General features: G+C 45.6%; 1 protein-coding gene across 2 annotated transcripts in view; it reads left to right on the forward strand.

Moving 5' to 3' along the window:
* Window positions 1-366: 366 nt before the first annotated feature.
* Window positions 367-16,429, forward strand: part of MAML3 (mastermind like transcriptional coactivator 3) — a 459,954-nt gene continuing 443,891 nt past the window's right edge. For both annotated transcript variants that reach the window (XM_002745341.7, XM_008992687.5), the window contains exon 1: window positions 367-1,702. In XM_002745341.7, coding sequence (XP_002745387.3) covers window positions 1,235-1,702 — 468 coding nt within the window. In that variant the 5' untranslated portion in view covers window positions 367-1,234. The remainder of the gene's footprint in view (window positions 1,703-16,429) is intronic.

Below are 16,429 nucleotides of genomic sequence, written 5' to 3' on the forward strand. Positions count from 1 at the left end.
CCAGGCGCGTCCCCGCGCACGCGCGCGCGTACACAGACACACACACACACACACACACACACACACACACACGCTTCACGCACACACACAGGTCAAAAGTTGATTTATTTCTGATATCCCCCAGAATCTTTCTTCTACCCGTTGCGGGGGCTCCGGACTTCTCCGCAGGGCGGTAGAGAGGTTGGGGGCGTGGGAGGGGCGCGGGGCGCCGAGGCGGCGGAGGCGGGAGCTGGGTGCCGGTGCGAGCCGCGCCCGCTCCTGTCGGGTGAGAGTCCGGGCCGGGTTTTGCGCCGTGTCCGCGGGTTTGTCTCACGGCCTCCAGCCGCCGCCGCTGCCGTGTTTACTGAGCTCGCGCGTCCTGATATCACTCCGCTGGCATGGAGGAGGAGGAGGTGGAGGAGCGAGAGGAGGAGGAGGAGGAGGCGGCGGCGGCGGCGGCGGCGGCGGCGGCGGCGGCGAGCAGTTGATCATTGTGATGGTGGCAGGAGCAGCGGCGGCAGCGGCAGCCCAGCCGAGCGTTAGGGGCTGCTCTCCGCGCGGCGTTTTGCAAAGGACTTCACCGATCTACTTTTGCAGTCGCCTCAGACTGTCCATGTGTTTACTTCCCCCAGCCCGAGGATTCGATTCTAGGCTCCTGTGAAATGCAACTGAGCAGCCAAAGTACTTTGAGAACACGGGGCGGCATAAACACCAAAACTTTTTTGTGGAAGGAAAATGCAATAAGCAAGCTTGCCGTTTTCCGATGCGGTGTGGAGTGAGTGTGTGTCGCGCGTGTCCGCACTGGAGGCATATGCTTGTGTGTGTACATGGGGTGTGTTTTTCGGTACGTAGGGAGAAAATGCTTGCCAACCACCGGAAATCTCCTGGAATTTATTAGAAAATAATGGATTATAAAAAGAAGGCAGGCGAGGAGCGGATCTCCCCTTGAGTTGCAACCCGATTTGCTGCTGGCTCAGTTTGTTGTGATTCTTTTTGTTGATAGGTGTCTGATGGTATTCCGATAACGTCCCCCCCTTTTTTTCCCCTTGAGCTTTTACAGTTTAAAAAAAAGGAAACAACCACCCCAAAATCTCCCTCCCTTTTTTTTCGCCCCGTCGGGATCGCCGTTTCCATCCATGTGCTTGCGTCTCCCCCGCGTTCCACTTAAACTATTTTAATCCTTGGACCCAAGGAGGAGGCTGATAGGGGGGTGGATAAAAAAAGTTCTTCCAAAATAGTGTGCCCGGGGAGCAGGATGGGGGATTTCGCAGCCCCCGCTGCTGCCGCGAATGGCAGTAGTATTTGCATCAACAGTAGCCTGAACAGCAGCCTCGGCGGGGCCGGGATCGGTGTGAATAATACTCCCAATAGTACTCCCGCTGCTCCGAGTAGCAATCACCCGGCTGCCGGTGGCTGCGGCGGCTCCGGGGGCCCCGGCGGTGGCTCGGCGGCCGTTCCCAAGCACAGCACCGTGGTGGAGCGGCTCCGCCAGCGCATCGAGGGCTGCCGGCGGCACCACGTCAACTGCGAGAACAGGTACCAGCAGGCTCAGGTGGAGCAGCTGGAGCTGGAACGCCGGGACACCGTGAGCCTGTACCAGCGGACCCTGGAGCAGAGGGCCAAGAAATCGGGCGCCGGCACCGGCAAACAGCAGCACCCGAGCAAACCCCAGCAAGATGCGGAGGCTGCCTCGGCGGAGCAGAGGAACCACACGCTGATCATGGTGAGGGCGCACGGGCTCTGGGCGCGCGTTGGGGGTGTTGGGGGGGGTTGCGTGGAGCTTTCTTACATGGGGATACGAGGGTCTGATTTGCACGGTGGGAGAGGTGGGCTGAAGCCCAAGGGTTAACGTCAACTTTTCTTAGGGAAAAAGCTGCAGTCGCCGCTACCTGTTAATCTGTCAGGGTTGTCAGATTTGGGGAGGAGGGGGTGAGAGGGGAGAAGCCAGTCACGACTGCGAGGGGCGGAGGGAGCCTAGAGGAGCGACGGAGTGAGGTGCTAGAAAAGTTTCCCCCCGCTCCCTTTCTTAGATACCGATTTGAAAGAGTGAACCCCCGAGTTGAAACCTTGCTCCTCCTCTTCCCCGCTCCCCACCCCACCGCTCCCCGCACCGCCTCGCCTCTCCAGACCCGTCCCTCTACACCCACCCCTGTCTGCACATCCGCCGGGTGCAAGGAGATATTGATGCTGTCGCAGATTCTGGGAGGGCACCAGGCCCTCAACCCCTAAGGGGAAGCGGGGCAAGGAGAGCCTCTCGTCTCTTCTACCCAGCTAACCCCCTTTGGGCTGAGAAAGTCTATGAGAGTTTTGTGAATGAACTTTGAAGTGGGTGAGAAACGAGCGAGGGTGGCTGCGCGCGGGGGTGCTCGCGGGAGCGCGCGCGGAAGCGGGGCGCGGGTGCGCTCCGCTCTTTGCTCAAGACTCAGGGCCAGCCCGGCAGGTGGAGCGGCTAGGAGGGTTAAGAGGGGAGCGGCTTGGAGGGGACTGGAGGGGAAAACACGCAAGGTTTGCGCCAAGAAGCCCCACCACACAATTTCGCTAGGGATTCTTTCCTTTTCTCCTTTTAAACTTGCTTGCCCAGTGTCCTTCTCCGCTTGGCTCCCCCCGCCACGCTGCCCGCCAACTCCGGGGGCCTGCGAATAAGCCCAGAGTAGTGGAAGGTAGCAGGGAGGTGAAAGAGGCTTAAATGGCTGGGTGGGCGGGTTCGAGGTAGGATGAGCAGCCAATGGCTTAACTTCTCCAGGAGGAAGGGGCAGTTCCCACCCCCCAGGCCGGAGGCTAGAATCCTTTCTCTTATCTCCGCTCTCCGGTTCTTCTGCTTTCCTTTCTGGGTGAGGGGAGGCCGGAAGCTTGGGATAGGTGTCTGCGCCCCCTCCCCCACCGCGCCGCCCGAGAGTTGGGTGGGCCGGGCGACAAGAATCCTGGGGAGCGCCGGGGCCGTGCTGACCGCCCCGCGATCGGCGGCGCAGAGCCCGGCACCGGCGGCCCTCCCGGCGCGCGGTTTAGAAATCGCACGCGTTCCCTGTCTGTGAGTCTCCGGCGCCGGTCGTGGTGCCAGTGCCGCCGCGCGCTTTCGCCGGGCGCTCGAGCCGGCGCTCCGTGACAAAGAGTCGGCTTGGGGGAAGGGAGGCGAGGCCGCAGCGCTCGCTCCCCACCTCCCCCAATCCTGCACGTGAAGAGGAACAATTTGTTTATCTTGGGTTTCAAGAGTCCTTCCCTCTTCCCCGTTCTCTGAGGGCGCCCAACCCCTCCTCCCTCCCCTCCCAGGTCGGCGCTATCAGGCCCAGTCCCGCCCGCAGCACCTTCCCTCCTCCCCTTCCTCCTTCCCCTCCACTTCTTCCCCCCCTCCCCTCCCCCCTTCCTCCTCCTCCTGCCCCTCTAGCCCGCCTTCTCCCTCCCTTATGGAACGCGGCCTTGGGGGAGGGAGCGGGAGGCGCTTTGTCCGCCTCGCAGCCCAGCTCAACCCCCGGGGCGGGAGGGGCGCAGTGCCCCTTGGCCCTGCCCCCTCCATCGCGGCTGTCCCCGCCTCGCCGCGCCCCCCATCCCCCCTCTCCCTCCTCCCCGCTCCCCCTGCGGCAGAGCCTGCTCCGAGCGCGAAGAAGGGGCTGTCTCAGTTTTGAGGAAGAACGACAGTCCCGGAGTCAGGGGGGAGGTTCTCGCTTTACAAACAGGAAGCCAAAAACCACTGACACACTGTAGCTTTTCTGATTGTAGCCGGAGGCGGGGCCGGTCCTGCTTCTGGACTGTAGCTCCGGTCCCCTTCTCCAACGTATTTCTCTCCCAGCCCCCGCCCACCTCGCGCCCTCCCTTAGTGGTGGATACTCACTGTGTGAACCTGAGACTGAAAAATTTAAGAGGCACTGTAGGTTTCATCCCTGCCCACCCCGCGTCCTCTTTGCGTGTGTTGGTATCCCCCACGCGCATGGATTGAGGAGAAATGAGCTCCTTTCTGGTGGCTCCAAAATTCCTGTGCCACAGAATCTCTCACAATCTTTAGGGGTCAAGGGCTGTTGTGGCGTTTACCTCGCCAGCTGGGCGACCCTGGAACAAAAGCCAGTGCCGTTACCAGTGCTGGGTCTATTGACCCGGCAAGATAAGTAGAGTTTGCGACCAGAAAGTTTTGGTGTTTGGGTTGTGTTCTCTCCTTTCCGTCCTGGGATGGGTGGAGGGAGGGCTCGGGTGCGCGCGCCTGGGTGTTGATACATTCGCAGGTGGAAGCAAGCCCAGCCTCCTGACGTTACTTGGAAGGAGACAGCAAGCCCAAATCACAGCTTACTTTGGAAAATAAAAAGATAATGCTTGTTTGAATAGCCAGAGACATCAGCTGTAGATTTCACAGTGAATCCCAGTTTAGCAAATTAACAACAGATAGAGTTGAAAGATGACTGCTTGAAAATAAAATTTTTCTATCGGTGTTATGACAATGATTTAGCCTACTGATTAGACTTATGTGTTAATAAATACCAGAGCTATGTACAGAATAGGAGTGTATTTTAGCTTCTGCTGTTACACATGCATCTCTCGCTGATACCAGTGGGAAGTATGTATGATGAGTGTAATGTAAGCCTTAACTCTTAAGCAAAGAGTGCAAGTAAATTCTGTGTATCAATAAAAAGAAAAAAAAAAAACGCTCTACAAGTTATATTTCCTTTTAAAATAATTAGTTTAAAAATTAACCTTGGCTTGAAACCAGGGTATTTTAACAGTCTCTATATGAGGTAAAATCTCAAAAATAGAGGTTGTAAAGAAAATGTTTCTCTTTATTTTCTTGAATTGACTGGGGATTATAGGAGCATTCTGGTGAGGCACAGAGCAATTAAATGTAGTTCTCAGATTGGGCTCTGTTTGGAAAGCCCTAAAGAAAAACGATGATCACCCACAGCCAAATAATAATAACGGTGATATAAAAATAAAGATGAATAGGATTCTTTACTGTTTTATTGCTTTTGTTTACCTTCTTAGGACCAATATGTCCAAAGTACTAAATATCGATTAATTCTCTTTCTGCCTGGCTTGGGCTAAGAAAGCAGTCTAATGAGGGCTTTGCCTCTTTTGATTTGTTTTCCTGTCTTACACATTTACAAGGATGGGCATGAAAAACAAACAAAAACAAACTAGGGTGAGGAGTAAAAAATTTTCCTTGGCTCCAGGCTGCTGCAGAGGGGGCTGGGTTCTGTGTGGGTTCTCACCAGCCCTGTTGATAGAGCAGGTAGCGCAGACCTGGGTTTGAAGCTGCACTACCTCAGGTATTAGGTCTGTTCTGAACATGTAATCAGATGATCCCACCCCAACCGCCACCACTTTATTGACACAGAAGTTTTTTTCCTCCTCTCAAAGACTCGGCGAAAACTATTGACTTCACCTATCAGATAACCTCAGTTGAAAAGATACTTCTTTTGTTTTTTTTTTGAGATGGAGTCTTGCTCTGTCCGCCAGGCTGGAGTGGCTGGTCTCGGCTCACTGCAACCTCCGCCTCCCGAGTTCAAGCGAGTCTCCTGCCTCTCAGCCTCCGGAGTAGATGGGACTACAGATACCTGTGGCCACGCCTGGCTAATCGTTTTGTATTTTTAGTAGAGGTTAGCCAGGATGGTCTCTATCTCCTGACCTCGTGATCCGCCCGCCTCGACCTCCCAAAGCTCTGGGATTACAGGCTTGAGCCACCGTGCCCCGCCTGAAAAGATACCTTTTAATTATTTGTGGTAACAAAAGGGGACATTGTTTATTTGCTGTATTTGGAACTGAAGTCCTGGTTAAAATTTTAAGGTAAATTTCAGTTGACAAGTTCATTTTCAAGCTCAAAGATAGGTTGACCTGACTGGAATGTAATTGTGCAGTCGCGGCGAAAAGCATCTCAGTGCACAGTTTTCAGAATTTCAAAATGGTGGTAGTCTTACTCGACCTAGGTAAGACCCATATTGTTTTCATGACCTTTTCACTGTATTAGCACCATTGTAACTTTCAGAATGTGGGGCTTTAATTTATATAAAGCTTACAGACTGCATAAATTGTTGCGACCCCTGCTCTGAAGAGCTTATCACATAAAATTCATAAAATGCATTTGATAATGCATTAAATACCGAGTATTGGAGATAACTACAACCCATCCAAAATGTTCCATTCATTCCTGGGGTAGATTTAGGAAATGTCAACATATTACTCCAGTGCTAACTCTCCTTGTAAATGAAGCTGGCTTCCCACTTCTTACCCTGTTGAAGGTAAATTACTGGCTCTGTATCAACTTTTTGGTAAGCTCTCTTACCAAGTTATTTCTATATCTTCCCTATGAGAACCTTTTCTTGGGCTTATCCCATCCTGCTGCTAGCGTTGGTCACAGGACAATATCTTTTGAAAAGCTTTCCTTTGCCCAACACTGTGCCTTAAGTTTGGTGGAAAACTTTTTGAAATTTCACTTTTCTGTCCATCACGTTTTTTTTTTTTCTTTTAATTCTCAAGAAGCATATTTTCAAGCTCCAATACATATTTAATTCTGTTATGTTCTTTGGTTGTGGTACATTTTATTTAGTACTGGGCAGCCAGTGGTCAGAAAAGTAGAAGCAGAGTTAGTTAACCATTAATCAAAATCTACAAAATGCTCTTCAAGCTGAGTTCCTCCCCAGGGAAGCCAATTTTTCAGGAAGCTGGTATGCTTGATACTTTCTATCCTGTCTCATTAGAATTATAACGGCAAACTTTAGAATCTTTTTCAGGTTTTCTGACACCTGATAGGAGAAAACTGGGCAGTCCTGGTACATAGGTTATTGACATTTCTAGAAGAAGAAAGCTTAGGAATTTAAACATTGAAATCAGGTTATAGAGAGTTATTTTCTGAATATCGCTGTGAGATGAATAGCCAACTGAACAACTGGAACTGTTCAACTTTCCAACAGTTGAAAACCTCTCAACTGTTGTTAGAGAGGTTTTCCTACCCATTTGGTTGAGATAGGAATAGGGTATTTCTCTCTCTCATGCTCGCCCATGCACACACATGCACATACACACTCACACATTCACTCGTTCACTTACCCTGGTGCCAGTGCCATAGAAGGGATCTAATATAAGAACCTGTTTTGCATGTTACATAGTAATTCTTGGATACATTTGAAGTACTTGTGTGATTACTGTTCCGTGTTTGTTAAGTAACAGCCCTGTCTTATACTCTTGAGCTTAAAAAGGCTAAATTCCGTTGTCTTTTTCCACATTACTCATCTTGGAGAACTGTGAAATCAATCAATCAGACATCAGACTCTTATAAAGGGGAACATATTTAAACTCACTGTCAAGATCTTCATAGTATCTACCTTTTAAGTTTCCCAAATAGCTTCACATTTTTCACTCTATTATTCAAAGGCTGATTATTGAGTTTTTTTCAGATCCTCTGGCTGCTTGCTTTGTTTTTCCTTCCCCCACCTGCTGCCAACCTTTTGGTCTTTTCAGTGATCTTTAGCACCTTTATCAAAGAGTGGGAAGAAGCAATAAGAAGGGAAGAAATTTAATTTTGGTGCTCCTGACTCTCAGAACGAATGAAACAATCGAATACAATACCATTTTGGATTTAATATGGATTTGCCTTTATTCTTCCTTAGCACAAGTAATAAAGACTGAGTTTCTAACTGCATTTATTCATTCAACATCATTGGTACATTGTCCATAGTGTTTCATGGAAGTTAAAATGCTAACTCACGCTCTTTCATCCCAGACTTGGACAGTATATGTTCTCTGTAGATTTTCAGTGTTATTCTAGCCAGATTCAAGGGGATAACAGATTTTTAAAAATCAATATACTCATTGATGCCAATGACAGCAGTTTCAGGCTTCAGGGTGTTATACCCCTTTTCCATGATTTTTAAGGGAAATATTATAATATGGTTTACTTTCCTGTTGTTTCAAACCAGTTTGACATTGGTGTCTGCAAAATAAGCTAATTTGTGGATGACTGCTCCAAAATTACAGGATTCACCACCCCCACCGCCCAGTTAAATTTTTATTACAAATACAGCATGCTTTCCAGACAGATTCCAAAAATTCACTATTCAGTTTTGTGAGTTGGAAATATAGCTTCTGAAAAATCAGCTGTCACCAATAACTGATTAGTTTAAATTTTTTTCGTTGTCGTAGTTTAAATCTAAGAAAGCTTAAAGAAACAAAGAAATCAGGTTAGATAAAATCACTCAGAAAATGTAGTTGAGGGCCTGCTGTATAATAAATACTCAAAGATCATGGGGTTCCATTCAGTGGATCAGAAAAGGAGCACACTTTTTTTAAGTCTACCTGGCAGTTCCATCTGTTAAACAGTGGAAGAGGTTTTTTTTGAGTTCCTTTCTCCATTTGGGACAGAAGCACAGCATTCAGCATTCTTTGACGGCCGCATATACACGTGTAGGAGAAGGAAATTACTACTATGGCAAGCTATGCATACTATTATTGGAGGAATTTAATAAAAAATTTCAAAAGGCAGCTGGGCGAGGTAGCTCACGCCTGTAATCCCAGCACATTAAGAGGCTGAGGCGGGTGGATAATATGAGGTCAGGAGTTCGAGACCAGCCTGCCCAACATGGTGAAACCCTGTCTCTACTAAAAATATACAAAATTAGCCTGGCATGGTGGCACACGCCTGTGGTCCCAGCTACTTGGGAAGCTGAGGTAGGAGAATCGCTTCAACCCGGGAGGCAGAGGTTGCAGTGAGCTGAGATTGCGCCACTGCGCTCCAGCCTGGCGACAGAGGGAGACTCCATCTCAGAAACAACAACAAAAGATTGCTCAAGAATAATTTAGGCATCTTTTAATATATTGGACCTCCTATTGGTTGAAAATGACCTTTATGCTGAAGTAGAATCTTTTAAAATGCTAATAACGAACATTCATCCCCCTTTCGAAATGGTTTAACAACTGTAGAAAACTTGAAGTTATTAACTGCCAGCTTCCAGAATTTTCCTAACTCCTTTTATCTCCATCCTGTTGAGTAGAATCTAGTTGTATATTATTTCATGTTTATGGACCCTCCACGCCTCAACTGTTAACAGCGTTTACTTCTATGGGTAAAGGAGGTTATTAGGTTACATTGCTGTGTCTGTCCTTCCCTCTCCCAACATCTTTCTCCACCTCCAGAGCACATATGGACAGGGGCTTCTATCCCTTCAAATGAAAAGGCCAAAGTGCTCTCGGTCTGTTTGTGTAGATTCAACCTGGGTTGCAACTGTGACTCAAAAGTATTGCCCAGCTCTGAAAGATGCTCTGCTTGTGCCCTTTATTCTCACTCTGGTTGGTTATTTTTCTTCCTTTGTTTGTTAGATGCTGAAAGTCGCTCAGTGATTGAGAGTGAATCTAAAAGGATGGGTACCCAGTAAAGGGCTTGAACTAGTGGTAAGGTAGGAGAGGCAGGGGCATCACCTAGAATGGATATTAGGGGGCAGAGACATGTGAGAGTATGTGTGGGTAAACAGACTATATCCTGGTGCTTTGGGAGTTTATAGAAGTAAAGCATGCTTTTATAACCTATACTGAACTTGGAGAACTTACTGAAACTCGAATATATATTTTTAAGAGCTAATGGCTAGAAAACAAATTATGTTTCTGAAATATTTCTGTGCTCTCTTAAATTATTACTATTGTCATGTGAATGAATTTACTATAGGATTCCTTTAATTCTTTTTTTTTTTTTTTTTTTTTTTTTTTTTGGTTTTGCTTGTTTTTGGGAGACAGGGTCTTGCCCTGTCACCCAGGCAAGAGTGCAGTGGCATGATCTCGGCTCACAGCAGCCTCCGCCTCCCAGGTTCAAGCAATTATCCTGCCTCAGCCTCCCAAGTTGCTGGGACTACAGGTGCTCACCACCACTCCTAGCCAATTTTTTGTTTTGTTTTGTTTCTTTGGTAGAGATGGGTTTTCACGTGTTTCTCAGGCTGGTCTCGAACTCCTGAGCTCAGGCAATCTGCCTGTCTCGGCCTTTGAAAGTGTGAGGATTACAGGCGTGAGCCACTGAGCCGGGCCTTAATTCATTGATTATCAACTCGTAGAGGTTCGGCCCTACCTCAGGAACATTTGGCCATGTAGGGAGACATTCTTGGTTGTCATTGTCACAGTTGGAGGACTGCTACAAGTATCTAGAAGGCAGGGATAGAAGTGGGTAGGAAGAAGGGATTATACTAATTTCATGCAAGAGATTACACCCATAACAGAATTACCTGATCCAAAATATTGCTGTTGATGATGAGACACTCTCCTAGAATTTTGAAAATATGAAAGGAGATGGGTTTACACATGTGGCATTACTCTCAGCTTTCTCAAAACACTCATTACTTGAAGCGTGGAGAGAGGCAGAGGTGCAGCAATAACGGGGAGGGAGCCTGGGAAGAAGTTAGGATCTCGGTGTTGCATTGCATCGCCATCCTAGCTGGCCACGTGGTGAGATGTTCTGGCTTTTTACTTCACTATTGTTATCTCTGTCTTCATGCCTGTCGGAAAGGTGAACGTTTGTCATTCTTTTGACCTCACAGAGTCATTGTTAGGATCAAACGAGTTAGCCTATGTAAAGTCCTGAACACCTTATGGTGCTATACAAATGCCAGGCACATTTTAATGAATTACTTTCATTTCACTTACTTGTTGCCTCCTGCCCAAAGGCAGACTTGAAGTTGAGTGATTTGAGGTTTATTTCACTCATGCACAAGCCAACGTCTACTGAATGTGTGCTGAGCAGCCACTGCACATTCGGCACTGCTCTAGCCACTGAGGATGCAGTGGTGAGCAGGACGTCCTTGTTCTCATTGGACAGCGGCAGGACATAGTCTCATGTATCAAATTAGCTTTATGTTTAGTCTCATGTATCAAATTAGCTTTATGCAATGGTGTTTGTTGTCTTATTGGATATGTGCATGGAAATGCTTAAAAGACTAACATTTAGGAAAATCCTAAGGGCGTTAGATACTTTGTATCTTCTTGCAAGCATTACTTTCTGTAACAAAATTCATTTCAAATAAAACTGTGGAGAGGATTAGTTGGTGTGGTGGGGAATCAGATTGAGGTGTGATATAGTTGTTAACAATGAGGCAGATCGTTGTCTTTGTCTTTCCCTCACTTTTGTTTGGACTAGGTGACACTTGTAGCACCATAATCATGGCTTGACATTGGGCTTTTGGAGGAAACTAGAAAAAGAAGAGAACATTTAGAAAGAAGCACGCAGGAAGGTGCAAAGTCTTGAAACTATGTCCCAGGAAGAACAGTTGGAAGACCTGGAGGCGTTTACTCTGATTTAGGGGGTGATAGGGTTGCTTTCTTAAAATATTTGAAGGACTGTCACGTGAAGAAGGGATTAGATGTGCTCTGTATGGCCTCGAGGGGATAAATTTAGGATCACTGGTTGACAGTTATTAGGATCCAAGTTGTGGTTTAATGTATATATGTTTAAAAAGCCAATCTTATAAAAATTTAAGCTGTTCCAAGATGAAATAGGCTGCTTTGCTGCGTAGAACTGTCCCAGCAAAAGTTGTTCATTTGGCTGAAAATTGGAAAGGGATAGGGACTCTGTCTATTCATGTGTATACTTCTGTGACTTGAAAGGACCTACATGTACATAGGAGGAACTCTAAATATTTGTTGAATAAATTACTAAATGAAAGTAAATAGGTTAAGAAGTGACTTAATTCTGCCCCTCAATGTTATTTCCTTTCTCAGAAGTAATTGTAGTCTGGAGTCTCTCTCTCCATGTATATTATATATTGTACATATTGCACATAATCACATATTCATTTTTTTCTACATAAATGGAATTATATTATGTGTACTTGTCTGAAATACACTTCTTTCTCTTTCATATACTTTAGAGAGCATCCCGGTTGGTACGTATAGATTCTCAACTCATTCTTTTTAACTGCTGTATAGCAGTCCATATTGTGACCGTTTCATAATTTATTGAATGATTCCCTATTAATACATACTTCAGTGTTTTCTTAATTTTTGCTAATTAAATGTTTCTATAATGAACATCCTTATCCGTATATCCTTTGTACATATGTGAGCGTTTCTGTAGCACAGATTTAGGGTTCTTTCTATAGATGTAATATGTATAAAGAGAAACAAGTTGGCGGAAAAATCTCTTACTCTAATATGGTTTAATATAGCATCTGAATCTTATTACAGCCCATTTTAGGGCAAATGGTAATTATGTCTCCTTAACAATATGGCTTAAAAAAGTATCAACTCTAGTAACTAGTTTTGGTCTTTGCACAGAACATTACTAGTTTTTAAAGGCTGTGTATTTGGCAAATAACACATCTTATAGGAGTGACGTTCCTTTTTCTCAGCTGGCCCTTAAAGAGGTTTTACTGAAGAAGGAACCTGTTCAGCCAGCTCCTGCTCATTCTGCGAAAGTGGGAAATTCACTTCCTTGAACAAGTGTGTGGTTCTTTTTACCTTTCCTGAGCATTGTGTTTCACAGGTGTGATTATATGGCTCTATTTGTAAAAGGTATTTCAGTGGATGATACAGTACCTGGGGTGTTCGTGGGTGCAGATTGGAGTGGTCATAAAAATCTCAGGTCTGTGAGTTGCCACTTCCTACAGGTTAAATTACCCTGACTAATCCAGTCATCTGTGTAACACAGTAATAACAACCTGCTGACCTGGTCAACTGTAGAAAATGCATCAAAATGGACTTGCTTCAACGGGCACCTTGTAGCATTTGTTTAGACAGTGAGTAGTCCTATCAGTTTTCATTATACACAGGTGCTGCTGTGGTCTGAAGACTGCCCTTCATCAGAGTTCTTAGTTATTTTGCTTTCCCTTTGCAATGCAGTTTCCCTACACTGAGGTAGTAACAATTATTGTCTACAGTTTTATAATAGCTGGAGCAACCTGGCTCCAGAATCTGTGCTCTTGGCTACTACATTTTTCTGCCTTCACCTGACTGCAGTGTTCCTTCTTGGAAAGGTTGTCTGAGCAACTGCATTTTCTAAATAGCCGTGTTTTCCCAAAGAGTTCTTGTCTATTTGACTTTCGTTTATTCGTCTGAACAGGAGCTACAATTCACGGACACGGTAGTGTTGGTCCTTGCAAGGCCCTGATTTTTTTTTTTTTTTTTTTTTTTTTTTTTTTGAGATGGAGTCTCACTCTGTCACCAGGCTGGAGTGCAGTGGCACAATTTCAGCTCACTGCAACCCTCACCTCCCACGTTCAAGTGATTCTCCTGCCTCAGCCATCGTAGTAGCTGGGACTACAGGTGCACGCCACCATGCCCAGCTAATTTTTGCATTTTTCATAGAGATGGGGTTTCACCATGTTGACCAGGATGGCCTTGATTTCTTGACCTTGTAATCCATCTGCCTCTGCTTCCCAAAATGCTAGGATTACAGGCGTGAGCCACCATGTCCGAGCGTCCTGATGTTCTATGATGAGGTCCCCAACTTTGCTGTCTCCTGGCTTCACATACCTCTGGCCTTGTGTGTTTCTCCTCTCCCCATCTCCTTTCCTGCCACCTCATGTTCCACCTTTGTGACAGTGATAATAGGATGTGGAACCTTGTACAAGGTGCATGTGGCAAAGATTTGACCCAGAGAGGTAAAGCAAGGGTGGGAATGTACATGATTCAGGGCCTAAACTTTACATTGTCATTCTCTACCAAATGATTTCAATAAACTAAGTATCATGCTTCAATTTATGACCTAGATTCAGTTTAGGAATTTTTTAATTTCAATTTTTATTTTTTAAATTTAATTTTTTTTTTTTTTTTTTTGAGACAGTCTCGCCCTGTCTCCCAGGCTGGAGTGCAGTGCACTTGGCTCACTGCCACCTCCACCTGCCAGGTTCAAGCGATTCTCCTGCCTCAGCCTCCCGAGAAGCTGGTACTACAGGTGTATGCCAGCACACCCAGCTAATTTTTGTATTTAAATGGGGTTGGCCAGGATGGTCTTAATCTCTTGACCTCATGATCCACCTGTCTCAGCCTCCCAAAATGCTGAGATTACTGGCGTGAGCCACCGCGCCTGGCCTGGTTTAGCCATTTTTTGCCGTTTAGCTGAGCCATATAGCATCTTACTGCTTTCTTTTTTATTCTGAACCTTTGGGCAGCTAAGTTAATGCAGCTGTGTGCTCACTGGAAGCTTTAGGGAAGGGGGCTTCCTCATTCTAAAGAAAGCTAGGTGCCTTCTGTTTCAGTGGTTTAAATAGCAAAAGTTGGTTATGTATATAAAAGAAAAAACTTCTCTCTCAATCTTGTACATGGGCCATGCAGTGTGATAGATTAAGAGATTCTTAAAGGTGCTGCTCTGGCCATGCAACAAATTCCAACCTATAACTTTCCCTTAATTATTTGGTTTAGCTATTCCGCTGTCCCTCTGAGGAGTGCCATCTTATTTTTTTGTGTTTGCTTCTAATTTTTCATGGTTCTGTTTCTTTTATTTCCAGCACTAGAATATTTTCTTTTAAGGATGACTTTCATCTACAATCAAGGTAGACAACTGTCTTGCATTTTGCATGAGGTACAACACTTGCCTTTATATTGATTATAGATAAATGGTTATCTAAATGTTTAGAGTACTTGTTTCATAGCTATCTGATTAAACAACTATTATATAAAAGATATTTTCCAAAGAGTAGTGCGATTACAACTGTAGCAATAAACATCTAATTTCTAATTCCTATGGAAAACATTTTTTTTGAGAGTCCAGAGATGATTTATAATAGGTAATAAATGACTGAAATCAAATCTTAACCTTATTATGGATTTTGTTGTTGTTGTTAAGAAACAGGATCTCTCTTTTTTGCCCAGCCTTGTCTTGAACCCCTGCTTTAAACTATCCTCCTGGCTTAGACTCCCAAAGTTCTGGGATTATAAGCATGAACCACTGTGCTCAGCTGAATTTTTGTTTTTAATATAACTCAATAAGTGAGTGTTGCAGACGGTTTTTTAATAGAAAAATGTGGCAAAGTTTCAAGGCTATTCCAGCCTGGGCAACAGAGTGAGACTCTGTCTCAAAAAAATCAAAAGAGAGACAGGGGCTTGCTCTTCACCCAGGCTGGAGTGCAGCAGCATCATCTTAGCTCACTACAGCCTCCAACTCCTGGGCTCAAGGAATTCTCCTGCTTTAGCCTCTGGAGTAGCTAGTGCTACAGGCATGTGCCACCATGCCCAGCCAATTTAAAAAATTTTTTGTAGAGATGGTTTCTCACTGTGTTGCCCAGGCTGGTCTCAAACTCCTGACCTCAAGCAATCCTCCTGCCTTGGCCTCTCAAAATGTTGGGAATTACAGGCATGAGCCACTGTGCCTGGCCTAAAGGCTAATTTGGCAGAACACTCAAATAGCCATATGAGTTTATAAATAGGAGTTTCTTGTTAACATATACATGGCCAGGCGTGGTGGCTCATGCCTGTAATCCCAGCACTTTGGGAGGCCAGACAGGCAGATCACCTGCGGTTAGGAGTTCGAGACCAGCCTGGGCAACATGATGCAACCCCATCTCTACTAAAAATACAAAATTAGCTGGGTGTGGTGGCACACACCTGTGATCCCAGCTACTTGGGAAGTGGAGGCAGGAGAATTGCTTGAACCTGGGAGATGGATGTTGCCATGAGCCGAGATCATGTCATTGCATTCCAGCCTGGGCAACAAGAGTGAAATTTTGTCTCAAAAAGAAAAGAAAAAGCCTATACACAAATAAATTTGACATATGTTAGAATTAAACAAAATTTTCTGGATACTAAGTCAAAGAAAATATGACATTTTAATTGTTTATGTTTGGGCTTCAGAATGTCTGAGTGATAATACTGCCAGAGTCCGCAGCTGGGGCAAAGCATAATGTTCCCTTCCTACGCTGCCATCTTCTGTTTCTGGCTCCTTTTGTCCCCAGTTCTAGTCCACTGTGGGATTTCAGTCCATCCTTTCCGTCTCTCTCATTGGGGAGAGTGTGTGGCAGTAATGTGGACTCCTTTGCCGGGCATGCAGGTAGCAGCGTTTCTCTTTAATCACTTAAGGTATTTCCTCACAGTGGTGTGTGCAGATCAGCACCTCATGGATTGTAACAGTCTCTTACTATTCCTATCCTGCAGTAGCCCTCTGCCCGGAAATTCTCTGATGTTTGGTAAACAGAGGTGGTTTATATAAAGAAGCAACTTTCTCCATTTAGAGTTGTTACGGCTAAATGGTTGAAAATGTATTTTGCAGTTTAGGAATTCTTAAATGGTTTGCAGCTGCTATTGGATTTTTCACATTCATTTTCTTCAATGAAGCATGGAGACAATGATTGTAGATTTGGATTTCATGCTGCTTAATTCTCGGAACCTATTGAAGGAATATTTGAAAAAGTTGTTCGTGAAAATCGTAAATAACCATGCTCAAAAATACTTCTGGCAAGTTGCATTTGTTAGAGTGGTCTGGAGCCCACAGTGAACTAGGAATGTGAAATGGTGACTTGGAGGGTGACAAAGTGTGACAATCAGGGATGTCTGGCATTCAGGCTATTGA

The sequence above is a fragment of the Callithrix jacchus genome, chromosome 3 (assembly GCF_049354715.1).
Source record: "Callithrix jacchus isolate 240 chromosome 3, calJac240_pri, whole genome shotgun sequence".
In the NCBI taxonomy this organism is placed as follows: domain Eukaryota; kingdom Metazoa; phylum Chordata; class Mammalia; order Primates; family Cebidae; genus Callithrix; species Callithrix jacchus.